Source organism: Cydia fagiglandana, chromosome 5 (assembly GCF_963556715.1).
Source record: "Cydia fagiglandana chromosome 5, ilCydFagi1.1, whole genome shotgun sequence".
In the NCBI taxonomy this organism is placed as follows: domain Eukaryota; kingdom Metazoa; phylum Arthropoda; class Insecta; order Lepidoptera; family Tortricidae; genus Cydia; species Cydia fagiglandana.
The window spans coordinates 7,012,534-7,036,210 of NC_085936.1; the positions used below are offsets into that span (position 1 = coordinate 7,012,534).

The 23,677-nt window shown below is 36.5% G+C and overlaps 1 protein-coding gene across 1 annotated transcript in view; it reads left to right on the plus strand.

The window, feature by feature from the left end:
• Positions 1-17,013, plus strand: part of LOC134664398 (lachesin-like) — a 28,181-nt gene extending 11,168 nt beyond the window's left edge. Inside the window, exons 2-10 of the mRNA XM_063521021.1 lie at positions 302-399; positions 2,002-2,209; positions 3,726-3,884; positions 7,793-7,921; positions 11,361-11,498; positions 12,243-12,392; positions 13,685-13,717; positions 14,240-14,302; positions 15,676-17,013. Coding sequence (XP_063377091.1) covers positions 302-399; positions 2,002-2,209; positions 3,726-3,884; positions 7,793-7,921; positions 11,361-11,498; positions 12,243-12,392; positions 13,685-13,717; positions 14,240-14,302; positions 15,676-15,782 — 1,085 coding nt within the window. The 3' untranslated portion in view covers positions 15,783-17,013. The remainder of the gene's footprint in view (positions 1-301; positions 400-2,001; positions 2,210-3,725; positions 3,885-7,792; positions 7,922-11,360; positions 11,499-12,242; positions 12,393-13,684; positions 13,718-14,239; positions 14,303-15,675) is intronic.
• The last annotated feature ends 6,664 nt before the right edge of the window (positions 17,014-23,677 follow it).

The window sequence follows — 23,677 nt, forward strand, 5'->3', positions numbered from 1 at the left end:
AATAAAGACACCTAAAAATACACATTACAAATACTTAAAACTACCTAACCTAAAACCCGTCTGGGTTATGCCCGTTCCAAAAAAAGTCCCCATCACACTTGCAGCCAAACAAAAAAATTAAATAATCGAATGCGTCTGATATGTCATCTTTTTTATTTATTATAGTAGGAAATACGTGTAATATAAACAAAAAAAAAATATAAACTAAAACTACTGATATTCATGTCGTTTAGGGCTAAGAATAGAATAATCTGTGTGCTTTTTGTAAATTCTTTTGATTCAATAATTGTGGTTGTTACAGACGAGCCGGGATTTACCGGGCCCATCACGAACGTCACGGCGCCGCTGGGCCGTGAGGCGATACTCGCCTGCTCCGTGCACAACCTTTCCACTTATAAGGTATTAAAAATAATAAATAATAATATCAGCCTATATACGTCCCACTGCTGGGCACAGGCCTCCTCTCATATACCGGGTGTGGCCTGCAACAGGAGCAAATAATTAAAACATAGATTGTACTCCTCAAACGGTGGCACTTGTGTTCAACAACTTTTAAAAATTATGAAGAATTTAGAGTCCCTATTTTTCATACAAAATAAATATTATCTTGAATGGACGCCATCGCCACGCCATATCATTGTGATTGACGTTCCTTGTCACGCCTTAAACATAACAAAATTCGCAATACACTGCGTCTTAGAATAAACTTTAAAGTGTATTAAAAATCAAATCACAAGTTACTTTTAAAAGTTGCTGAACTAATGTTGGTCAGGATGAAGAGTACAGCCTACAGTTAAATTTTTTGCTCGTATTACAGGCCACACTCGTTATAGGCATACGAGAGAGGGCTATAGTCCCCACGCTAGCCCAATGCAGATTGGGGACTTCACATACACCTTTGGATTTCATCGCAGATGTATGCAGGTTTCCTCACGATGTTTTCCACACAAAAAAGGTAGTGGTAAATTTAAATTTCGAAAAAGCATTGGTACGAGCCAGGATTTGAACCCGCGACCTCCAGATCGAAAGAATGAAGAGGTATAAAATAAAATCACATTTTTTTTTCTGTTTTCTTCATATAGGTAATATCTGTAGCAGTACTAAATTCCCAATCAGTTGTCAACTTATGGCACTTTTTGTTTGTTAAAATGTATACAGATACAATACTCTTTATCAGATTTACAGATGTTTTTTCGCGTGTGTTACCTGTTACATCATTGTTATTTAATCCAGAAGAAAAGCCGTTTAAAAAGATAAATCTGATTTGTCGTCGCAGTATTTGCTTCTTGAGCATGTTTTCTTACTTATTTTGACTTTTACTTACTTATTATATTTATACAAGCAGTCGTTTGTAAGCAAGAAAAATAAGCATTTTGTGATAGCATTGATTTTGGCTTAGAATACCTAATTAAGGGTTATTTTATTAAGTAAAACATGATGAGTAAGTAAATTCACAATATAAAGAAATCTTTACGTTTATTGAAAGAGAAAACAAAATAGTAAATTTATTTTATTGGGAGTCGTGGAAATTAAGGGGAGAGGCCTTTGCCCAGCAGTGGGACACTCAAATAGGCTAGGAAGAAAAAAAATACTTTCAAGGCAGGAGAAATCTATTAATCCAACAGGTGTCACCAATAAAATTCATTCATGAGACTAATTTCATATTAATTTGATTTTAGTCTTATGTGTATCTTGCTCGAACCAATATCAAAACAAGATCTTGTTTATCACATTGTGCCTTTTGGACGCCATTCGAACCCTATACCAAGTATTACCATAATATTAATTTAAAAAAGCTTACCTAACTCTAACCATTACATTCATCATATCAGCCCTTTATCGCCCACTGCTGAGCCTAGGCCTATAGGCCTCACTTCTAGTACGCCACTTGTCCCAGTCCTGAGCTAATCTCATCCAGAAATGACTCGGAATTTTCCGGATGTCCACCACCCAACGAGCCGACGGAGCATTACATTATACTGATTAAACTTTCACTTTTAGGTGGCATGGCTCCGGGTAGATACGCAGACCATCCTCACGATCCACATTCATGTGATATCGCGGTCCCGCCGCGTGGGAGTTACGCACAGCGACCACCGCACCTGGTTCCTGCACATTCGCGAGCTGCGAGAGACCGACCGTGGCTGGTACATGTGTCAAATCAACACTGATCCTATGAAGAGCCAACTTGGGTATTTGGATGTCGTGGGTGAGTATTTACTTGCAGCTCATATCTGCCTACAATACAATATAGTTTTTCTTGCAACTGTTCGAAAATGTGGCAATATTTAGATGTTCTAAATCTTGAATAGAACGTCGCACTGTGAAGCTGTAGCTTTACGATACGAATCTCTATAATCGCTACACAGATGTTCTTTAATTTTACTGTAATTATCATCATAAACACTTGTGTTTAAACACCAATTTAATGTAATTGAGTATGGATTTTTTTTGCGAAAATAATGTGTTCGTCGTCGGTCACATGTTTTCACGAACGTGGCTTTAAAATAGAGATGCCCCGAATAGTGAATTTGGCCGAATACCGAATATTCGGCCCCACCTCTCGGCCGAATACCGAATATTCGGAGACCGAATATTCGGCATGAAATGCGAACATTTTGAGTCACAATTATTATGAAAACTGTTCGCCAACAAATCACAACGTTTGCTAACATATATTTTTATGTTGAACAGAATCAATTAATGTAGTTAGAGTCAATCAAATCAGACCCATGATAAAAATAAAATATTCTGTAATCGACAAAATGCTCAAAAACGTACCATGGTATTTAACTAACTTTCCAAGAATACATTATATACCTAGTTTTTGATTATTTTTGTGTAATTTTTCTTTTTAGGTAGGTGCAACAGGTATTCGGTATTCGGCCGAATAGTAGGCAACATTCGGCCAAATACCGAATATTCGGCAAAGTGGCCGAATAGGTCGAATACCGAATAGTTGCCGAATATTCGTGGCATCCCTACTTTAAAATGTCATGTCATAGCAAAGTTACGCTGATCAACTTGTGTCATCACTTTAAAAAAGTCGATTCGCTTGCCTAGGTTTATATAAAACCAACATTTTATAAAGTTAAATGAGCTCTGTGCCGTTTGCCCCATTTATTTCACTCCTAGTTACTAGGACTACCTACTGTAGGTACCTAAGATTAAAACTTTACAGTAATTGCTGTAACTACCTCTAAGCTAACATTATCAATTGTTAAAATTTTACAATTGGCTTTAATTTTAAACAGTGGAAATAAAATGTACCTATTCCAAGTTGAATGAAGAAAATTGAAATGAAAGTTTTTAAAGTCTTAACTATTGCTCTTTTCTGTATCTCTCCTTCTCTTAATTCCCCTTCTATTAAAGGTTGTAGAATATCATAGCGACTCGTGTTGTAAAAATAGTACAGAACAACTCAAAGAGCTTAGGTAATAAATATAGGTATAACAATTCGTGGAGCATTAAAGGCTACAGAAATGAAATAAGAACTGGCGATTTTGATAATAACAATCGATGATAGATACAGATCGATGATATATGTAGGTATAAGGCATACAAAATCAGGCTCATTTCGCCGCGGTCTAATAAATAAGACAAAACTTCGTGTAATTCCGTACAACCGGCACGACACGAGCACTCTCGATGAGAATTCTATGGCGGTTAAAAGGTTAATAATTGCTTTAATAGTTAATGTGTTAATGTGCATAATTTTTACTCAGTTCCGCCGGACATTTTGGATCGTGGAACGAGCCGCGACCAGACGGTTCGAGAAGGGGCCTCCGTCAGTCTGACTTGCGCTGCCACAGGCTCACCGCAACCGCAGATCGTGTGGAGACGCGAACATTCCAAGCCTATCGTCCTTTCTGAAGGAATACAAGGTAAATTATTATAATATTTATAATAGTATTTCTTTTGTAGACGTTTCTGCTTAACAAAAAATAAATTTACGACCATTCTGTCATGAGTAGTCGATAAAAAATACAAGAAAAGGAAGAGAGAAGTAGTCAAGTAGATGTTTCAGAGTGTTAGACTTCGGAAATGTATGTATGGATCTCGAATAATTATTTCGCGAAAATAATCTTTCATGTTCCTAGTTACTTTCCAGCTTCCCCTACTTGATAAAAAAATATAGGATAAAACAATTTTATTTTTGAAAAGGAGCTGGCGTCCCCTTTAATACCTACATAATTATAATATATCAAACTAGTTCTGATAGCTAGATTGTATGTCAGTACATATACGTATATAAAAACAAATTCCGAGACTCAAAAATTCTTATTTAATAAATAACAAAGTGGTGTCAAATTAGCATCTAGATAGATTTTAGTCATGAAAGGTTAACAGCGTATTATTCGAAGCGCGATACAAGTGCTACCTATTCAATTTAAGTATTCTAGCACATTGACAAACTGGTGCTTTCACTACAACAGTGTCATCGAAACAACGCTTCGACAGGCGAGTTATTAATGATGTTAAGTTGTTAGCTATTATATTATAACCAGACGATATATCGACAGGTAACTACTGTGACCTTCCTTCGGTTCGAAACGACAATTTATTATATTCGGGAACATAATTAAAGGCTTTTAGCGCGTTTGTTTTATCTTGCTACCCGATCAGTATCCAATTGCGAATGTTTCCAATCTAATCTTAGGACCGCTTTCAAAGTGTTAAGTGTGTTTGTGTAATTGCCTGACCAAAGGAGGGTTAAAGTTTCGAGTGTATGCATATAAATGTTTCAGGGCATTGCCGGGGCCTATGCTCTGTATCTTTAGATAATATTTAAAAAAGTAAAGAAACAATTTGTACATTTATTGTTTAACCGACCAAATACAAAACGACTTGGATCAGTCACTGAACAACCTCACTTTAACCAGGCGTGTCTCACTCCGCGATTTCGTCGCTTTGCTACAGGTAGCTAAAAGTACATCCGTTCGGCTCCAATTTTGGGGTTTGCCATAAAGCAGACCACTGACGAGCCTTCCAAATGGATGCCGTTACAATGGATTCATCCAAATGGACGGCATCCTAATATTAAACATTGTACGTATTTGACATTCACGGACCGATTTTGGATTGCAGCCACGCTATTTGGACTGTTGGAAGGCTCGTCAGTGGCCACCTTAAGCCGCGCGTGGCGCTGTCGCTACCTAGCGGCCATATCTGTGCTGATCGTAACAGACGCGTTTTGTTAGAGAGTGAGTCTTCTATACTTAGTACTATTATTTATTCTGTGCTTTAACCTACATTGTTTAATCATGTGTAGTCGTAACTGGCTTAAGGAGCCATCTGAGGGAACATTTTGTTTACTTTTATTTAAATAAGTACCTAAAGATTTAGAGTATTTACAGTCATCATACACAAGAGGCAAAATACACAAGTAGGTATTGCAACACACCATTGTTGGTGTGGGAATAAAAATGTGCTGAATTTGGCCACTTCGGCTTGATGCTTGCCAGATTTTGATGTGAAAGGTATTTTCAGAGCTTACCTAAATGGATTAACTTTACTGTTAAATTAAAAAACAATCGTTCTGATGGCTGGCATAGGTGGAACAAAACATTTCAGGCAACGTATTGACATAAACTTTTATGTCATTAGTTTTGGAATCAGTCGTTTCTTTATATATTTTATTATTGTGTTAAGTTGATGCTTTACAAATATCGAGAAAAACTAATAATATTTATCTCTACCTCAGCAAAAAAAAAGAAATATGTCCTTGAATTTAGGTTTAAAACCCAATATACATTGAAAATTTTAAAGTAAACTTAATTTGGACATTAAATGCAAAACAACGTTTTAAAAATAAGCGTTTGAAGATAAAAGATATAATTTGACGCTCGGATGAACTAAAATGTTTGCTCGATTCTTTTACCATATCTCTCTCATCTTTACCCAGAAGTAACGATATCAGTAAACGAATTTACCGCGGCTTAATACCCTTATTCTTCATAATAAGCTACAATTTAACTTCAGCTGCTTCTAGTTTCTTTCTCTATCTATTAGAGCGTTTTCACATTTTCCGATTCGATGTCGGATGTCGGAAGGAAGTAAAATGTAAGATAGGTAGGTATACCTTATGTGTTTCTCTGCAAATAAATAATTACTGATTTCTGTATTTATTTAATCATTATTACTAAAAAACGATAAATGACGCAAAAAAGGCGGACTTAATGCCAATGGCACACTCGTGCAGCTGTTTTTGAAATAGGGCCTCCCGACATACGATATCGGAATGGCGCTACCGATAAATTCTGTCATGTCCAAGCCTTCCCGTCAGCTGCTGTCGGACCGATAATATTTGTTTGTGTGCGTATGTGTAGGCATAATGCTTGTTGTAGTGTGCGTGACCGCTAAAGACGGCGCCCGGGCGCGCCCCTCAGTCTGACTACGCGGATGTGGGATCCTGCATCCGATATCGGGTCGGACAATGTGAAAACGCTCTTATTCTTAGTACAATTATAAAAAAAAAATCTGATAAATATTACGTTCTGTAGTACATATTATTTCCTATGTAACTGTGCAGCTGTGGTTATAACTTCCAGGGGTTTATTTTCAGCCGGCAACTTCAAGGGGGAATGCTCGAAGCACTTTAGATAGAACATAAGTTGACGCGGGGCTATTGCGTTGAACTATTTACTTTTTTACAGTGTTTTGACCTGACTACCACAAGTGAGGTAAAGGACTGAAATGTTTTATCAAAATTGGTTCATCCGTTTCTTTGCGTTTTTTTAGTTAAATTATTTAGAAATTACCCACATGCAAAGTGCACAGGCTAGTCAATTTACTAGTGACCGGCTGTTTTCACACGGGTGCCATCTAAATACTACATAATAATAATAAAATTGTCGTCATATTTGAACTAGTTTTACAAACTAACCTACAAATTAATGATATAGGTAACTTTTCTCTTGAATCTTTCAATGAACGCACTATAAGTCGTTGAGTATTTACTGGTAGTATAAATTAAAATATGTATTCAAACGTAGAGATAGGAGCTTTATTGTTTTTTACAATGTATAAACTTGTGTAGGATTAGTAAATGTTGTTGTTATAAATCGAAAATAAAAACAAAGACAATACTTACTAGAGGACAACTGGACACACGTTGCCGATAGAATACTACGTTCCCACAAGGATCAATTTACCGACTGCATGCATACCAAGAAATCTTCTATTTCGTTGAGTAAACAAACGTTTTCAATAGCGTAGCGTTTCGAAGAAAACTTTGTTTTGATCTACTGTTTTAGAAAAATATGTTGAATAAATAATATAAAATATTAGGTTTTGTATTGCAATTTGCCTCATGTACCTACTTAATTATTTAATCTAACATGATAGCGTCGCTAAAAGTTTTTCTGTAATAGTCGGGAATCGAAGCCTGATTGCGATCAGTCTGCTGGCAGCCCAATGTTGGGCAAATGTTTTGTAAATAAAGAGATTTCGTAAAGAGCTACGTCAAGTAAATTGGATTACAGAATTTTGAGATATCTCATCTATTAGTTATCATATTATTATTACAAAAAAAGTTATACAGCATAACAGTTATAAACTAACGCACTGTACAATTCAAAAATATAATGTAAGAATAAATAAAATATTCAACTTCCATCCACTAATAATATTCCACTGTCGAAAATATAGAAAATATTCCACTCTCGTACTTATAGGTACATGTGCTTGTACATGTATACGACACACATCCGTCCACTGACTTGCAAACAGATCACTTTTACACATCAAATATCTCGTATTTTATGTACTTTAACACAAGTTTTTGTTGCAGTGTCTTCCCTGGAAGGGCCAGTTCTGAACATAAGCCGCGTGAGCCGCCTACATGCTGGGGCCTACCTGTGCATAGCGTCTAACGGCGTTCCGCCTACGCTCAGCAAGAGGATCATGCTAACAGTAGAGTGTAAATATGAATTCTGCATATTTCCTTTTATAAGATTAATAAACTTCCATCATCATCATCATCATCTCAGCCATAAGACGTCCACTGCTGAACATAGGCCTCCCCCTTGATGGGGGGGTGAATGCCATAATCGCCACGCTTGGCAGGCGGGTTGGCGATCGCAGTTGAGTACACCGAATTTTGAATGACGCTGCTGCCCGAACACCGGTGGTCTTGGACGTAGTTTAAGGAAGTACCCGGGTCCTGGACGTTGTTTGAGGACATACCCATAATAAATTTCCATGCTGTGACATATTTGCACATGGCTACGAACGGTATGCTGTATATTCAGAGCAAGAGTGCTGACAGTTACGTATAGTAAAATTATTAGCCCCACTATACCTTGGTCTTTTCTGGGTCAATACAGCGTTAAACATAAACCATATGGACTGCAAATATGTTGGTGCTTAGTTTTTTACAGCGAGGTGCAATATGAAGTACTTAAAACCTGCCTTTATAGTTCGTTTTTTTAGCATTAGAAAAAAGGTAAAACAATCTTGACGTCCCGGTCCATATAAGTCTAGTGAATCTTGACGTGTCTTTTTATTGAAAAACGTTATTGAAATGAATAAATGGCAAATATATAACAATTGTGAATCATATACGATTATTTACATTCTTTTGCTTTCATAAGTAATAGGTAGTTACCGATTTTTAAAAAGCGTTTATCAAAATAAAACACACGTCAAGGTTGCGTAGTCTTTTTCTAATGCTAAAAAAACGAACTATTATCATTAACGTGTATATATCTATGGACTGGCCTTAAGGGCACTAAAAATGGTACTAGTTTAGCGGTGTGACTCATGAATTCCAGCCAATCGTGCAGTCTAAGGGTCTCCCCAAATATATCGACGCGCATTCGGCAAAAGCCGATAGGAAAAAGCTTTATGTCCGCGCAATAAGAGCGAAAAAGTCGTCGTTCGGCTCGGCTCGCATCGGCCGGCACCGGCCAACGCGTCGACGGCTTTTTCGCTCTTATTGCACGGACATAAAGCTTTTTCCTATCGGCTTTTGCCGAATGCGCGTCGATATATTTGGGGAGACCCTAACGCAACTAGTTGCGACCAATAGCGCGCGCGAGATGCGAACTCATCAACCGATCGCGCGCGTGACGTGAACTCATCAACCAATCGTGTTGTACCGGTGTCACACCGCTGTACTGGCCCCTGTCATGCCTCCTTATTATTGTCCGTAGGGCATGTCCCTAGATATCTATTATATAGTAAGAGGGTATTTTAAATAATAAATAGAGTTTAAGTATCAACCGTACCCGGCTTATCGCCGTGTTATCATTGATTATTTAACATTCACCTAAATAAATAATTAATTTTGCAAGCCGTAAGCAACTAGATTATCAATAATTAATGGTAACGGTCGAAATGTAAGTGCACGTATGTACACTGAGAGAAAAATCATCACCAGGAATTAAAAAACAGTTCTGTACTGGGGGAAAAAATGAACAAACAGCTCAGTAATCCCAAATATAATTTCAACAAACAGATAATAGAAATTGCAAAAGTCAATTTGTTCCTATTAGTTAACTCTCCTTGTCCCCGGATTAAGTTTATTTTTGTAATTCTAAGTGTATTTTTGTTGTACTTTTCTCTCAGTGTATATAATAAATAACAAACCCAGTATAATAGTATCTGTTTAAAGCCTTTTAACTAGGTATGAAAAATAACAATTATTTTAAACAATAATTGCAGCCCAAAGACAGTGACATAACACCGTCATAATACCGGCGTCGCACAATCCTTAATCCCTAACACCCGGCTTTCGTAATCAACTATTCCTTAGCACGATTGAGGATAAACAGATTAAGAGATTAATGCCAGTGTTTACTTTACAATCAATTGGTTCAGACGTAAGTAAGCAATCTTTGGTTGAATACGTTTTTACAAACAAAAGATTTACCTCCAGGTTTAGTACGTGACATAAAAAGGGTCAGAATCGAAATAGGTACTTAAATACTTAATGTTAGTCAGGCAGACTCGGACGTTGTGAAATAGGTTGTGGTGGGCGATGTGTCTATCTATCGTCGTAGATTACATTACATAAAAACAAAATTAAACTATCGACGAATGCCATTACCGCTCAATATACTTCGCGCATTATGGTAACATTCCATTTCTAACCGCAGCTGCACTACCGGTACTGAACGCGTCGCTGTCATTGTCAATTTCCATAGTAAAATTGACAGTAGTGCAGTTGTCGTTGGAAATGGAATGTTACCCTTATGACCTACTGATGCACTCACAACATCTGTCATTATTATACGTAGCTTGGAAGGGATCGGTAAAATAAAAGTAAATACAATTATTAAAATGTAAACGTTCCTTTTTAGGGTTCCGTACCCAAAGGGTAAAACGGGGCCCTATTACTAAGACTTCGCTGTCCGTGCGTCCGTCCGTCCGTCCGTCCGTCCGTCCGTCCGTCCGTCCGTCCGTCCGTCTGTCACCAGGCTGTATCTCACGAACCGTGATAGCTAGACAGCTGAAATTTTCACAGATGATGTATTTCTGTTGCCGCTAGAACAACAAATACTAAAAACAGAATAAAATAAAGATTTAAATGGGGCTCCCATACAACAAACGTGATTTTTGACCAAAGTTAAGCAACGTCGGGAGGGGTCAGTACTTGGATGGGTGACCGTTTTCTTTTTGCTTTTTTTTTTGCATTATGGTACGGAACCCTTCGTGCGCGAGTCCGACTCGCACTTGCCCGGTTTTTTTTCTACCCTATTTTAGTTATATGTAGCCTGAGATACCTAATAGGAGTGAGCAAGTTTGGCACGCCCAATGTTCACATCCGATCAGAACTTAATTACTAAATTCCATAGCACAATATGCAAACATAATTATTTATCATGCTAACAACATTAATTGACGACCGGTCTGGCCTAGTGGGTAGTGACCCTGCCTGTGAATCGGATGGTCCCGGGTTCGAATCCCATTTATTTGTGTAATGAACACAAATATTTGTTCCTAAGTCATGGGTGTTTTCTGTGCATATAAGTATGTATTTATCTATATAAATAATATGTATATCGTCGCCTAGCACTCATAGTACAAGCTTTGCTTAGTTTGAGGCTAGTTTGATATGAATGTCCTCTTATATAAAAATAAGTAAATATTTTAGGACATTTTTACACAAATTGACTAAGTCCCACGGGAAGCTCAAGAAGGCTTGTGTTGTGGCTACTCAGACAACGATATATATAATATATAAATACTTAAACACATAGAAAACAACCATGACTCAGGAACAAATATCTGTATCATAATACAAATAAATGCCCTTAGGATTCGAACCCGGGACCATCGGCTTCATAGGCAGGGTCACTACCCACTAGGCCAGACAGGTCGTCAAAAATAAAACTAAAGAGATTGTTTTTATACAGTCCCGCCAGTGATAACGATACGGAATCAGCTGGTTGGCGCGGCGTTGGGCTCGGATCTGGTGCTGGAGTGTGACACAGAAGCTTACCCTAAGCCGGTTAGCTACTGGAGCCGAGAGAACGGGGAAATTGTTCCCGTTGGTAAGTTAATAAACTTTATAAGTACAATAAATGAAGGCTATTAGGTATTCAAATGTTTAGCTTTTTACTATGAGATTAGCACTAAAAATGATGTACAATAAATCTTCAACCCTAACATTTTTTTCGTGATTTCAAATATGGCTCAATAGTTAGTTATACTGACTTAGATACATATTCTTGCTCGCTGCGTCGGGTTGTTATGTTGAAATTTATAAGTATTGGAGGGATTTGAAAATCGAAACAAGTCGTTAGAGCCGGTTTTAAGCCGCCTGTAATCGTATTAATTTGTTATTTTCTATTTATCTGATACTTTTGGATGAAAAAATAACTGCTGCCTGAGCAATAGGTATTTAATATTAAACAGCAGCTGTGTATTTTATCAGGCAGATGACATTCGCGACTGTAACTTTTTGTAATGAGCACTAATGTGTAAATAAATGTTAGAAATAGGTACCCGTATTATTAAATAGCGTCGTCTAAGTTCGTACCGACTGAGCATTATTTAGCAGTCCCAATGTCTGGAACTTAAAATTTAATTGTGCTTACAGTAGTTTTTTAATTGTGCTTATTATACGTTAATGTCAATGGCCTTATCACTATTTTCATCAAAACCCTTGTTTAGTTTCCTCGCGTTTGTGAACCTTAACTATATATAGCCTACCTATTGTAATATAATTATGTGGGTATACCTTATATGTCAATTTCAATTATATGAAGTAGTTGAGCTAAATTTATAATGCGTAGGTGGAGGTTTGGAGCCCCAGAAGTTTGACGGGGCGTTCCGGTCAGTGATTCGGCTGCCGATCAAACGCGTCACGAGCGCTGACTACGGCGCCTACAAGTGTGTCTCCAAGAACGCCTTGGGCGACACCGAGGGCACCATCAAACTATATCGTAAGTCTTTAAACAGTTCCGCGTATAGGTTACACTTACTTACACTTTAAAATGATATCTGACGCTTTGAAGACCGCATTGTCTCCGTGGTCTCGAAGTCTTTCTACGAGACCACGGGTACTTATAATGCTGACAGTTGTGAATGATTCGCGGTTAGTTTCACTAGACTTAGGGTCGGTTGCTCCAAACTGTTCGTATCGTTAAAGAGTTCACTAAATTTGTATGTATGGAAAGTTTCATAGTAAAGCGCCGGAGCGCGCCGGCTGACGTTGATCAGTGGTTGGTGCAACTGGCCCTTATATCGACAAAATGTCCCGGTCACGGTTACGATCACGGTCCATATCCCGGGCGATATAAGTCTACCTATAATGCTGTCCTATACACCATGTACGTCCGCCGTATACGCGGTTAAGTCCCATTAAAGTGAATAATAATGTGTTAAAACCGTGAAAGTTTAAATCGGAGTTCGGTAAGTAGCTCTTTAAATCCGTTGGGGAGAGAGAAAATCTCTCTCTTACAGTTCTTTAAGCATTGTGACTGACTTTTAAAATGTAGAGGCTCTTCATTCGACGGTTTTTTTATTATGTACCGGAACCTAATGTATCTGTCTCAAAAACACTCTCCAATAGTGATTTTTGTAGAATTGATTATTGATAAAACGGTTTTCTGATGTCGGTTTTTTTTTGTTAAAAATTGTGAATTAGCTAAATATAATGTTCGTGTGCATAAAATAGCAAAAAATAAACTATTTGATAACTATTGGTGCCACGGAGCCGTTTTTTAGGTATTACGTAACAAATCAATTCAATCATGTTAAATTTGATTATTTTAATATTGTAAATCAGAAGTTTATAAATTTAGCTTTGAGTTTCTAGGTAAAATAACGAAAATTACTTACTGCCAGTAACGCTGGAAAAATCCCCTTTTCCCGCTAGGGAATTTGTGTTTTATAATAATAAAACACTTAATAATTGCTAGCAATTCATCTGAATGTTTGCCAATTAGCCAGGCTTAAAAGGACAAGCTTTTGACGAAACAAACTTAGATAGCTAGTTGCGCTGCGCTGCCTCCATAACTTGTGGACCATTAGTATAATCCTTACTAGTTTGCTGTAGGTAGGTACTTATAACCTAACCTATTGATATAAAGTACTATTAGAAAGCTCAACTTCAGCTGTGATTTTAATGTCTGTTTGTGACTAGGTACTATTAGATTGTGTAATAGATTTAAGCATTACGTGTTTTGCTACGTTACATACACAGTTAAATTAATCCTAGAATTTCATTTTCAAGCTATGCCGCAACCTGCCCTGGACAACAAAAATGGTATGTTTTATATTTACTTTATTGTTATTGTTTGTGTATATTTATCGTTTTATTTGGTATTCTATTTTGATGATCATCATAAGTGCTAAAAGATTCTACGTCGTTCTAGTCTACTAACATGATAAGTCAATGTCAAATTTTAGATTTCTGGTAGTCACTCCCTGTATGGGTGAACAAACAACATGGAATCATTAATAAAAAATAAAACACCTTTTTTATTGTTTAAAATTTATATTAGTTACTATGCAATTCAGTAATGCCTATTAGAAAATTAATTTCATTTTATTCAAAATTAGGTTAGAGGTCAACGTGACCTCTGTTAATCGAATAACTTGGAAACTATTTACGCCGTAAGCCCCTAAACAATACAGTTATTGTGAAAATAGTTTTATTTGTTTCTGTGATCAAGTCAGTAGTTATTTTCCACTTCAATATACTCCAGAATACGTAATTTCACCCATTTCATAGTTCATAACAAATACCTCATTGTTTGTTTACTTAAATTGTTTTTTTTTAACTCAGTTGTCCAAAGGCTGAACATAGTTGCTGATAAGGCGTCAGAAATAACGCCTTTCGGTACACAAGGTAAGATCTTTTTATTTTTATAACAATAGTAAACTCACGATATCACTAGTTCAAAAATACACCTTTAAATGGATAGATCGATTATTATTTTAACACATTCACTGCCACCGACTCGCTAGCGGCCCGCTTAGAACGTTGGGATACGTCAAATATTACGGCTAGATACGATAAAGATTAAATATTATTATGTCAGTGTCAAATATGACGTTTCTTCAAATGTAAACATCACTTTTGACACTGATAAATCTAATCTAACCTAACCTTTCGAATCGGGCAGTAGGTTCTTTGTTCGTAGGCGTTGCTACATACAGTTTCCTATGTTATCGGCTACGCTCGTAGCGCGTAGCTCGCGCGATGAGATACGGCGTGATTCGGGAAATTAATATTAGAGATTTACTAGACATGAAATAGTAAAGGTATGTGACGTTCCACGGCAAAAGGTGCCTTATGGCGGCTGGCGCTTATGCTATTATTAACGCCGCCTCAATATTAAGCCAGGGCAATGGTACCTTTTGTCGTGGAACGTCACATATGTTTACTATTTCATAATTATCTAGTGAATCTCTAATTCGTTTCCCGAATCAAGCCGATACCTACTAATAAAAAGGAAGCTTCGGTACTTCAGGTACTCAAAAATCGACCCATAATTGACGATCGGTCTGGCCTAGTGGGTAGTGACCCTGCCTATGAAGCCGATGGTCCCGGGTTCGAATCCTGGTAAGGGCATTTATTTGTATGATGATACAGATATTTGTTCCTGAGTCATGGTTGTTTTCTATGTATTTAAGTATTTATATATTATATATGTCGTTGTCTGAGTACCCACAACACAAGCTTTCTTGAGCTTACCGTGGGGCTCAGTCGATTTGTGTAAAAATGTCCTGTAATATTAGTTTTTTTTTATTGATAAAAACAAAGAAAGGAATAAACAAACATAATAAAACTTACAAAACTAAAGATAAAAAATTTGCCCCAGGTTTGTAATATTTATTTATTTATTTATTTATAATTTCAAATCACTGCGGCTTGGACTCTGCTTGAAGTAATTAATGGTATTATACATGTGCATGCATATTTTAAGCAAGTAGATGTAGTGGTAGTAGTAGGCATGTAGTTTTAGGTACCTACTACCAATATAGCATCAAAGAAAATGTAATTTCTCAGATAATAATACTTGGAAACCTTCGTAGAAGACAAAAAGAAAACACGTGGAACTTAATTAGATTATTCAGTCTAAATAAACAAAGTTTCTTGTTATTGTATTACCGCAATCCCTTCCCCCTGTTTTCAATTAGCCGATGAGACAAAAACATTTATATTATTAGCGATGGTTAATTAGCGAAATGTTTTATATAAATCCTGTTTTATTTTAGATTTCAGACTACAAGACTACAACAGAGCGATGCCGGTGGATGGGTGCTGTTTTGTTTTTTTGATCTCATTAGTAATTTTAATTAAGACAGTAACGTCTCGAGGGTGATATCGAGAAAGGTGTATATAAATAACTCGATATCCACCCGACGATCCCAAATTGAGTCCGCGCACCACCTCTCATGATCACTGAGTAATGCTCATGATTCTGGAGTCTCCAATGAGTGATTCAGAGCGCTCGAGCGTAGCATGTCAACAGTGGATGTCCAACTATTTAATAATAGTTATTTGTTTTACAAGGGGGCAAACTTGTTGTTTAACCGCTCGTGCTAATATTGATACCCGAGCAAGCGAAAGATTCCAAAATCGAACCACGAGCGTAGCGAGGAATCTTGAGCATTGCGAGGGTTTCAAAGCACGGGGGTTAAACAAAATTTGCCCCCGAATGAAACACAAAATTTTTCACCACACTAACCCGAAGCAAATATTAAATGTAAAATATCAAACAAAATCAAACCAAATCAAATCGAAATGAATGTTATTAAATATTTATCATCCAAAATCATCAATCAAAAGTCAATTCTACCAGCAAACATAAGAAAACAACTCAAAATTTGCATTTGATTACTTTGCCTCACGTGATAAAATGCAACTTTGCTATCAGTTTTTGAAGTGCAAAGTAACCCTTTCCGAGCTGGTGTGGTGAAAATAAATATTGCTTTGTTGTCTCTGAGACTGATTGGCAGCTGTGCACGTATGGCTGCCGCTTAAGGGTTATTCGCAGTATTCTGAATTATGCAATTAAGCTCTTTGCGGAATAATTGTAAATTGTAAAGAAAGTAATATGTATATGTCCTACTTAATAGCTGTCTGATTGTATTGCTTATGTAAAAAAACTTATCTTTGTGGAGTTAAATTGTTTTAAGAGAAATTCAGCTGACATTAGGTACGAATAACATTATGGTAACATTCCATTTCTAGCCGCAGCTGCACTACCGGTACTGAACGCGTCGCTGTCATTGTCAATTTCCATAGTAAAATTGACAGTAATGCAGTTGCGCTTAGAAATGGAATGTTACCATAATGGTAAAACAAACAACTTTAGATTATTATTACCGTATCAGTAAATAACTCTTACTCATTGTTTGATGACATAAGGATAATCAGAGATTTGTATGCTACCTATCACCTAACAGTGTTTGATTTTAGGTGAAAATTTCATATACATATATTAGTAATTATGCTGGAATTAAGAATAATTATTTTTGATGGCAACTATTGTTTAAGGTATGATTAATTAGTGTTTATTTTCACAAGTACTTATAGCTGTAAATCTATAGATATCAAATAAAATGTAAAGTACTTTAGGTTAGACTTAACTAATATTTCATTATTTATTTAGAAGGTAGGTTCAACTTCATATCTTTACTGTACCTATCATTTGAAACCAACATATCTTTTGAATTTATTTTTAAGAATGTAAAAATGTAAAGATTACCATAAATATACATATAACAAAAAACTAGCATAATTATATAACGTCACAGGTCATTTACCTAAAAGAAAATTAGAATATTATTTCATATTATAAGTAGCTAATGTAGGTACAATGAAATTCCAATGCATTTAATAAATTAACATATCGTCATTAGGATTCTGTTGTAGTAATTCCAGCCTTGATCAATTATTACTAGATATAATGTTAACGCAGGGACTGTGTCAATTTACAATTTATTAATTAATTAGTTCAGTCTCGCCTAAATCTAAGGCCTTGTCCCACTAAGAGCGAGTAAGCGGTTAACTATCGGCGATTTTCTAGCCCAAGAAACGAACAAAAGATTAGGATCCTGTGTTAGTAAAAGAAACACATATATTAATAGTTCATCGCTGGCTGTTCACACTGCCGGCGAGAACACTCGCTCTACTAGTTTGTCGCCGCGATAAGATAAAACTGGCTCAGCGGTACTCGCTCGGCGATGCTCGCTTCGTAGTTTGAACAAGTCTGCGACGTCTGCGTTTTCGGCTACGCTGCACCGCCCGAGCGAGTGACGCGAGTAATAGCCCGTCGCACTCGAAAACTCGCTTATAGCCGAGCGACAAAGCTATTGGAGCTAACACTCTTCTCGCCGCTCGCCCACTTGTTTCTAATTTATCGTTCTACTCGCTTATCGCTCATCGTCGGCGGTGGGACAAGTACCTAATACGAGCTTTGATGACGTTATGTCTTAGAGGATATAACCAAACGGAGTAGCCATTAACAGGCGTTCCCCTCTGTCGAAAATAGGCGGCCAATGATCACGTTGTATGGACTGACGTTTATCTGACATGGCTTTTTTTATGTTACGTATACTTTTGACGTACTCGTACCCCTCTCCCGCAAAAATCGGCAGACTGTTTTGTACAGAAAATAACAAACAAGGCGTCTCCGTTTGGTTATATCTTCTAAGCGTTATGTATCCAAGACAGAGTTCAATTTTGTATTGCTTGAGTAACTCTAAAAGAAATAAAAATTAATGCAATTCACTAATATTTATTAAATAGCTACCAGGTCAATTAAATTATTATAAAATTAGAAGTATTTTTTTCCTTGAGACAAACCATATCTACTGTTTTCAGACGAGTTTTTGTTACGGAACATTGAACGACTAATTTACATTTAGGGCGTAGTTAAGAGGGTGAATAAAGTTGAACGCCAATAACTGTAAAATTCTGAATTGGGATGAGACTTTTACGCCCAAATAAACTCATATTTTAACTACTCCTACGATAATAGATGGTTGACTGGTAGAGAATGCCATTAGGCATTAAGTTCGCCATTTGTACATTATTTTTATGTTTTGTGCAATAAAGTTTAAATAAATAAATAAATAACAATTTCTATGTTCTTAATTTAAGAAACTGATATGATTTCTGAACAGGCTAAGCAGTATACTAAAACTTTAGACATCTGAAGCTTTGATAGGTGTAACGTTTAACAGAGTCGATTAGTAAGAAGCAAATAGGGCCAGCTACGGACATGTTCAAGGTTTAGCTGCATGACTTTGATTTGTACAATAGAATAAATATATTATTTATAGCTCACCAATATCAAAAAAAACATGACACAGAGAACATTATACCCCTATATAGAACACTGGTCATGAGTTATGCGGCAGATATGGCCCGCTCACTCACATCTACTTCAGTTTGCTAAATATATATGCAAAATGGCAAATATAGTCGCATCCATTGACTATCGGCCTTTAGATATGTCAGTGTCAAAATTGACGTTTCTTCAAACAAAAACGTCACTTTTGACACTGACATATGTAATCTAGAACAAACATTTGACGTATCTTGAAGTTCGAATCGGGCAGTTTATCTCTCATTTAGATTGGGGTCTTATTTCTCAGTTGCTTTAATACCTCCTTGAGAATATTTTTTAGGGTTCCGTACCCAAAGGGTAAAACGGGACCCTATTACTAAGACTTCGCTGTCCGTCCGTCCGTCCGTCCGTCCGTCTGTTTGTCACCAGGCTGTATCTCACGAACCGTGATAGCTAGACAGTTGAAATTTTCACAGATGATGTATTTCTGTTGCCGCTATAACAACAAATACTAAAAACAGAATAAAATAAAGATTTAAGTGGGGCTATACAGCAAACGTGATTTTTGACCAAAGTTAAGCAACGTCGGGCGTGGTCAGTACTTGGATGGGTGGCCGTTTTATTTTTGCATTTTTTCCCGTTTTTTTTTGCTTTATGGTACGGAACCCTTCGTGCGCGAGTCCGACTCGCACTTGCCCGGTTTTTTAAATTCACAATTTACTAATTAAAGGTTATCAAGACAATATCTAATATATTTAGTCTCGGCCCGCGGCGTCATGAGTTGTTTGTCTTTCGAGTTTCTAATCCCCTTTGAACCCTTGTTTTTTTAAATCTTATACTTGTATTATTATTTCACGATGTATTTATCATAAATTTTTTCAGTTTCAATGTTTGACGATTTAATTAATTAGGTTTGTTCTTGCTTTGTTAAAAATGAATCCTGTTGGAATGGAATTCCTAGGTACTTATTAAAATAGATGCGAAAAAAACTCTGTTAGTCTGTCTGTTACTGTTTCATGCTTACACCGCTGAACCAATTTAGTAAAATATTATCAGAGCTAAAATGGGGACCTGCGATCTGCTCCGTCAAAAATAATGGTTAATTTTGTAGATTCATTTGGCTTTCTTTAACACTTGTGGTCTTCAAACCGATATAATTCTCAGCCTGTAACACTGATGTTGATATATTTGCGGTTTTACATTTATAGAGGTACTTATAAATAATAAGAGTAGGTATATTTTGTATGTTAAAGCGAAGTTACTTCCTATTTTTGCTGTTTATGCCATCAAAGCTTGACAATTTCGCAACATGAACCTAGCTGCCTGCTTACAATCGAAATTACACTCTCATTTTAAAAAGGAATTTCTTAAATTACATGAAAATTACCATATGTCTTTTACAGTCGACGTCAAAGATGTTTACACTTTTCGCCTTATTACAAAGGAGTAAGGTACAAAAATGTAAACATATCTTTGACGTCGACTGTACTAGTTCATCTTGTTAAAAATTGTCATGCAAATAAAATAGAGTGAGGAGAAGTTTCGCATGTAAAATGAGACGCAACGAGATTGTATGGGAGCGGCTTATTTAGAGCGAACTTTATTTAAGCGTTTGATGTTTCCAGGTTTAACCGCGCGATTCGGGAAATGTATTAGAGATTCACTAGATATGAAATAGTAAAGATATGTGACGTTCCACGGAAAAAGGTACTATTGCAACGGTTGAATATTGGAGCGACGTTAATAATAGCCTAAGCGCCAGCCACCATAAGGTTTCATATCTAGTGAACCTCTAAATCATTTCTCGAATCGCGGCGTAAGTACGCTATTCCACATGATACAGGTGAAGAGATTCCTAAGTATACTCGCTACGATGTTACCTACGCAATCTACAGTTTCGTAGCTAGTTAAGGCACTGTCCTAGAATCCGAGGGCTTACCGCGAACCAAGTTCGACGTGTTGTCTCTCGGTCGCACATGTAAATTCGTTCGTAAGTGTGACAGGTAGGCAACACGTCGAACGTGGTTCGCGGTAGGCCCTCTGGTCAACGCCTCGCGGTGGGCGTTTGCCGCACTAGATAATAATAACATTTGTAGCAAATACATTTTAACTGTGTTCTATAATGATCTGATAATGATATGACATTAACTATTATTTTTGGATATTCACGTCATGATTTGACTTAGTAAATATAATATATTGTTTGTGTATTTCACGGAATGGTTTTTGTATTACTTTCATTGTAGCTATGAAATTCTAAATGCTAAAATGCTTCCAATAATTAGAATCATGGTGGTATAGTACCTACAAATGAATGTTGAAAATTTAACAACTAATTGTAATATACAACAAAAGTCGTCATCTTATAATATTAAATGCTATCGTAAAAAAACTCGTTTAAATTAAACGCGTTCTCTCCAGTTGAATCTCGTTTACCTAAATAGCTTTATTAAAACGAGTTTCAACTAGTTACATCTAGGTAGTACCTAAATACCTTGTTTATTTTTACGGTAACATACATATTAATATCATAAATATCATGTCAATAGTCATCCATAGTGTCAAAATTCAGATGTACATAGGTACATGCGGACCACTGTTGCTTCTCCGTGAGTAATAAAAAAATACGAACATTAAAGTATTTTATTTTAGACTATAACTTCTTCCAGTTACTTATTCCGCGTAGAAGCTGCCAAAGCTATGTCTCAATCGATAGTATACCAGCACAAACTTTATCCTCTTTTACCCAACTTTGGCAGGAAAAATCTATGCAATATGGTAATTCAGCTATATTTAGGTACACATTGCATGGACTCTGATTCATTCGTTTTCATTTAGTTGAGGATCAAACATTTAGCATCCAACCAAAGTATAGAAATCATGGCAGTCAGGAGCATACCCAGTTACACCGTAACGATGTTTGTGGAACCAGGTCGGTGTCTGCGGGCAAGTTTGTTGTGCCGAGGGTTACTAATTACTACGGCGATAGATGTCTTCATAAAAGCCTTCCCTATATACTCAACAGCCTGCCCTCTGACATCAGACAGGAAGTCAATAAAGTAAAATTTGGTAAAAAGCGGCGTAGTTATCTTGTAAATCACATTTAGTAATTGTTGAGCATTATTAGTATTGACAGATGTAAACTTTATTGTAATATAAGAGAGTAGAGACTGCACGATCCCACAGTCACACCGTGTAAACTGTTTTGTGGGACATTGTATCTGTATAAGCTGTATACTTTTATGTTAATAAATAAATAAATAAAATAAATAAAAATTTACATCTATAATTTTACGCCACTAAGCTACTGCTTCGAAATGCGGCAGAAGATAGCTCCAGGCAGAATCCAGGCTATAAAATAGTGAATAGTTTTACACCTGAATCAACAGTCCAACAATGTTTTATAACGCCACACTTTTACTTTCTACGCGCTGATTGGTCAACAACGACCATCCCCGAGTAGACAGCAATTTGGCCCCATAATTAAGTTGGACAAAATTGCTTTTAATTTGCTTCAGAGTATTTTTTTATTCAAGTTATTTGGAGGTACATATACATTTTGTATGTCGGTATGATATGCGTGGAAGATAGCGACAATATTAGAGGTAGATATCCTTATTCTAGTAACAACTATCGAATAAGTAAGGACATTACTGACACTATTGTAGTCTGAATGTGCTATTAAGTATTACCAAATTAAACTACGAGAAAGTTGTACTATTAAGTCGATTACCAGTGCACTTAGAGTTTGTTAACCAGGCCCTGAAGGCCTACCGCGAACCAAGTTCGACGTGTTCCCTCTTTGTCACACTTGTAAATTCGTACGTAAGTGTGACAGGGAGGCAACACGTCGAACGTTGTTCGCGGTAGGCCCTCTGTATACTCGTTATATAGCGAGTTTGGTTCGTGTGGCACTCTGCCCAGAAACTCGCCAACATTACACGATACTCATTTATGCTTTAGCTAACCACAATACCTACTTATTTTCACACAGCAATTTTACACACTATTGCCGCTAGCTTTGATATTCAAAAACAAAATCTCATGTTTTCAATATAATAAAAAAAAAATTCAATTAAAATCATTAAATCACTAAAAAAAACAGTAGGAAATCTAAACCTTGGATTGCCCGAAGGACAAATCATATTGAGCGGTATTTAGATCTTAAAATCTGTTAAGGACTTATGATAATATGAATTTGAATCGAATGTTCTCAATTATTGGTGCGCTTCGGGTCGTGTCAAAGTGAATAGGTACGTACTGCTCTACTTGATGATTTTGCAAAAATTGAAGCATAGATTTTTAAGGAAGGAAGGAAGTCTTTCGGCTGATATGTTAATGATAAAATTGAGCGATCTTTTATAACAGATTAAAATCATTTCTGCTTATTTATATTATAATTTATAAACTGTCTCCAGCGGTTAATCAAAATCCATGTGAAATTACATAGTTACACGACCGTAGTGTCTTTCCCAGCCTTATAATTTAATTATTCGATAGGTGTCCCCTGAGCAGATACTCTGGTAACAACGACTAAGTGCATCCTACAACAACCACTGCAAAGGGACTACGGGAGAAATTAGAGTCGCAATATCTGCTGAAGTGTACTGTTGAATATTTGAGGCGCGGTGCATCTAGGTAAGCAAACTCAGAGAGCTTATATCTAAGATAACTGAAACATGTAATAATATGTAATAGCCAGTAAAATTTTGGTCCCACGTCAAGTTGCTCTTCACTTTTAGTGGACTTTTAAATACATTTTATTTAGTTTTTCTTCGAATCCATACATTTTTGTTGAACATACATGGGGAGTCAAATCGATAATATATCTTGCATTACATATATTATAGGTACAACTAATGAACTTAACATGTATATCTACTAACATTATTCAACTGTGTGACTTTAATACAAGATAC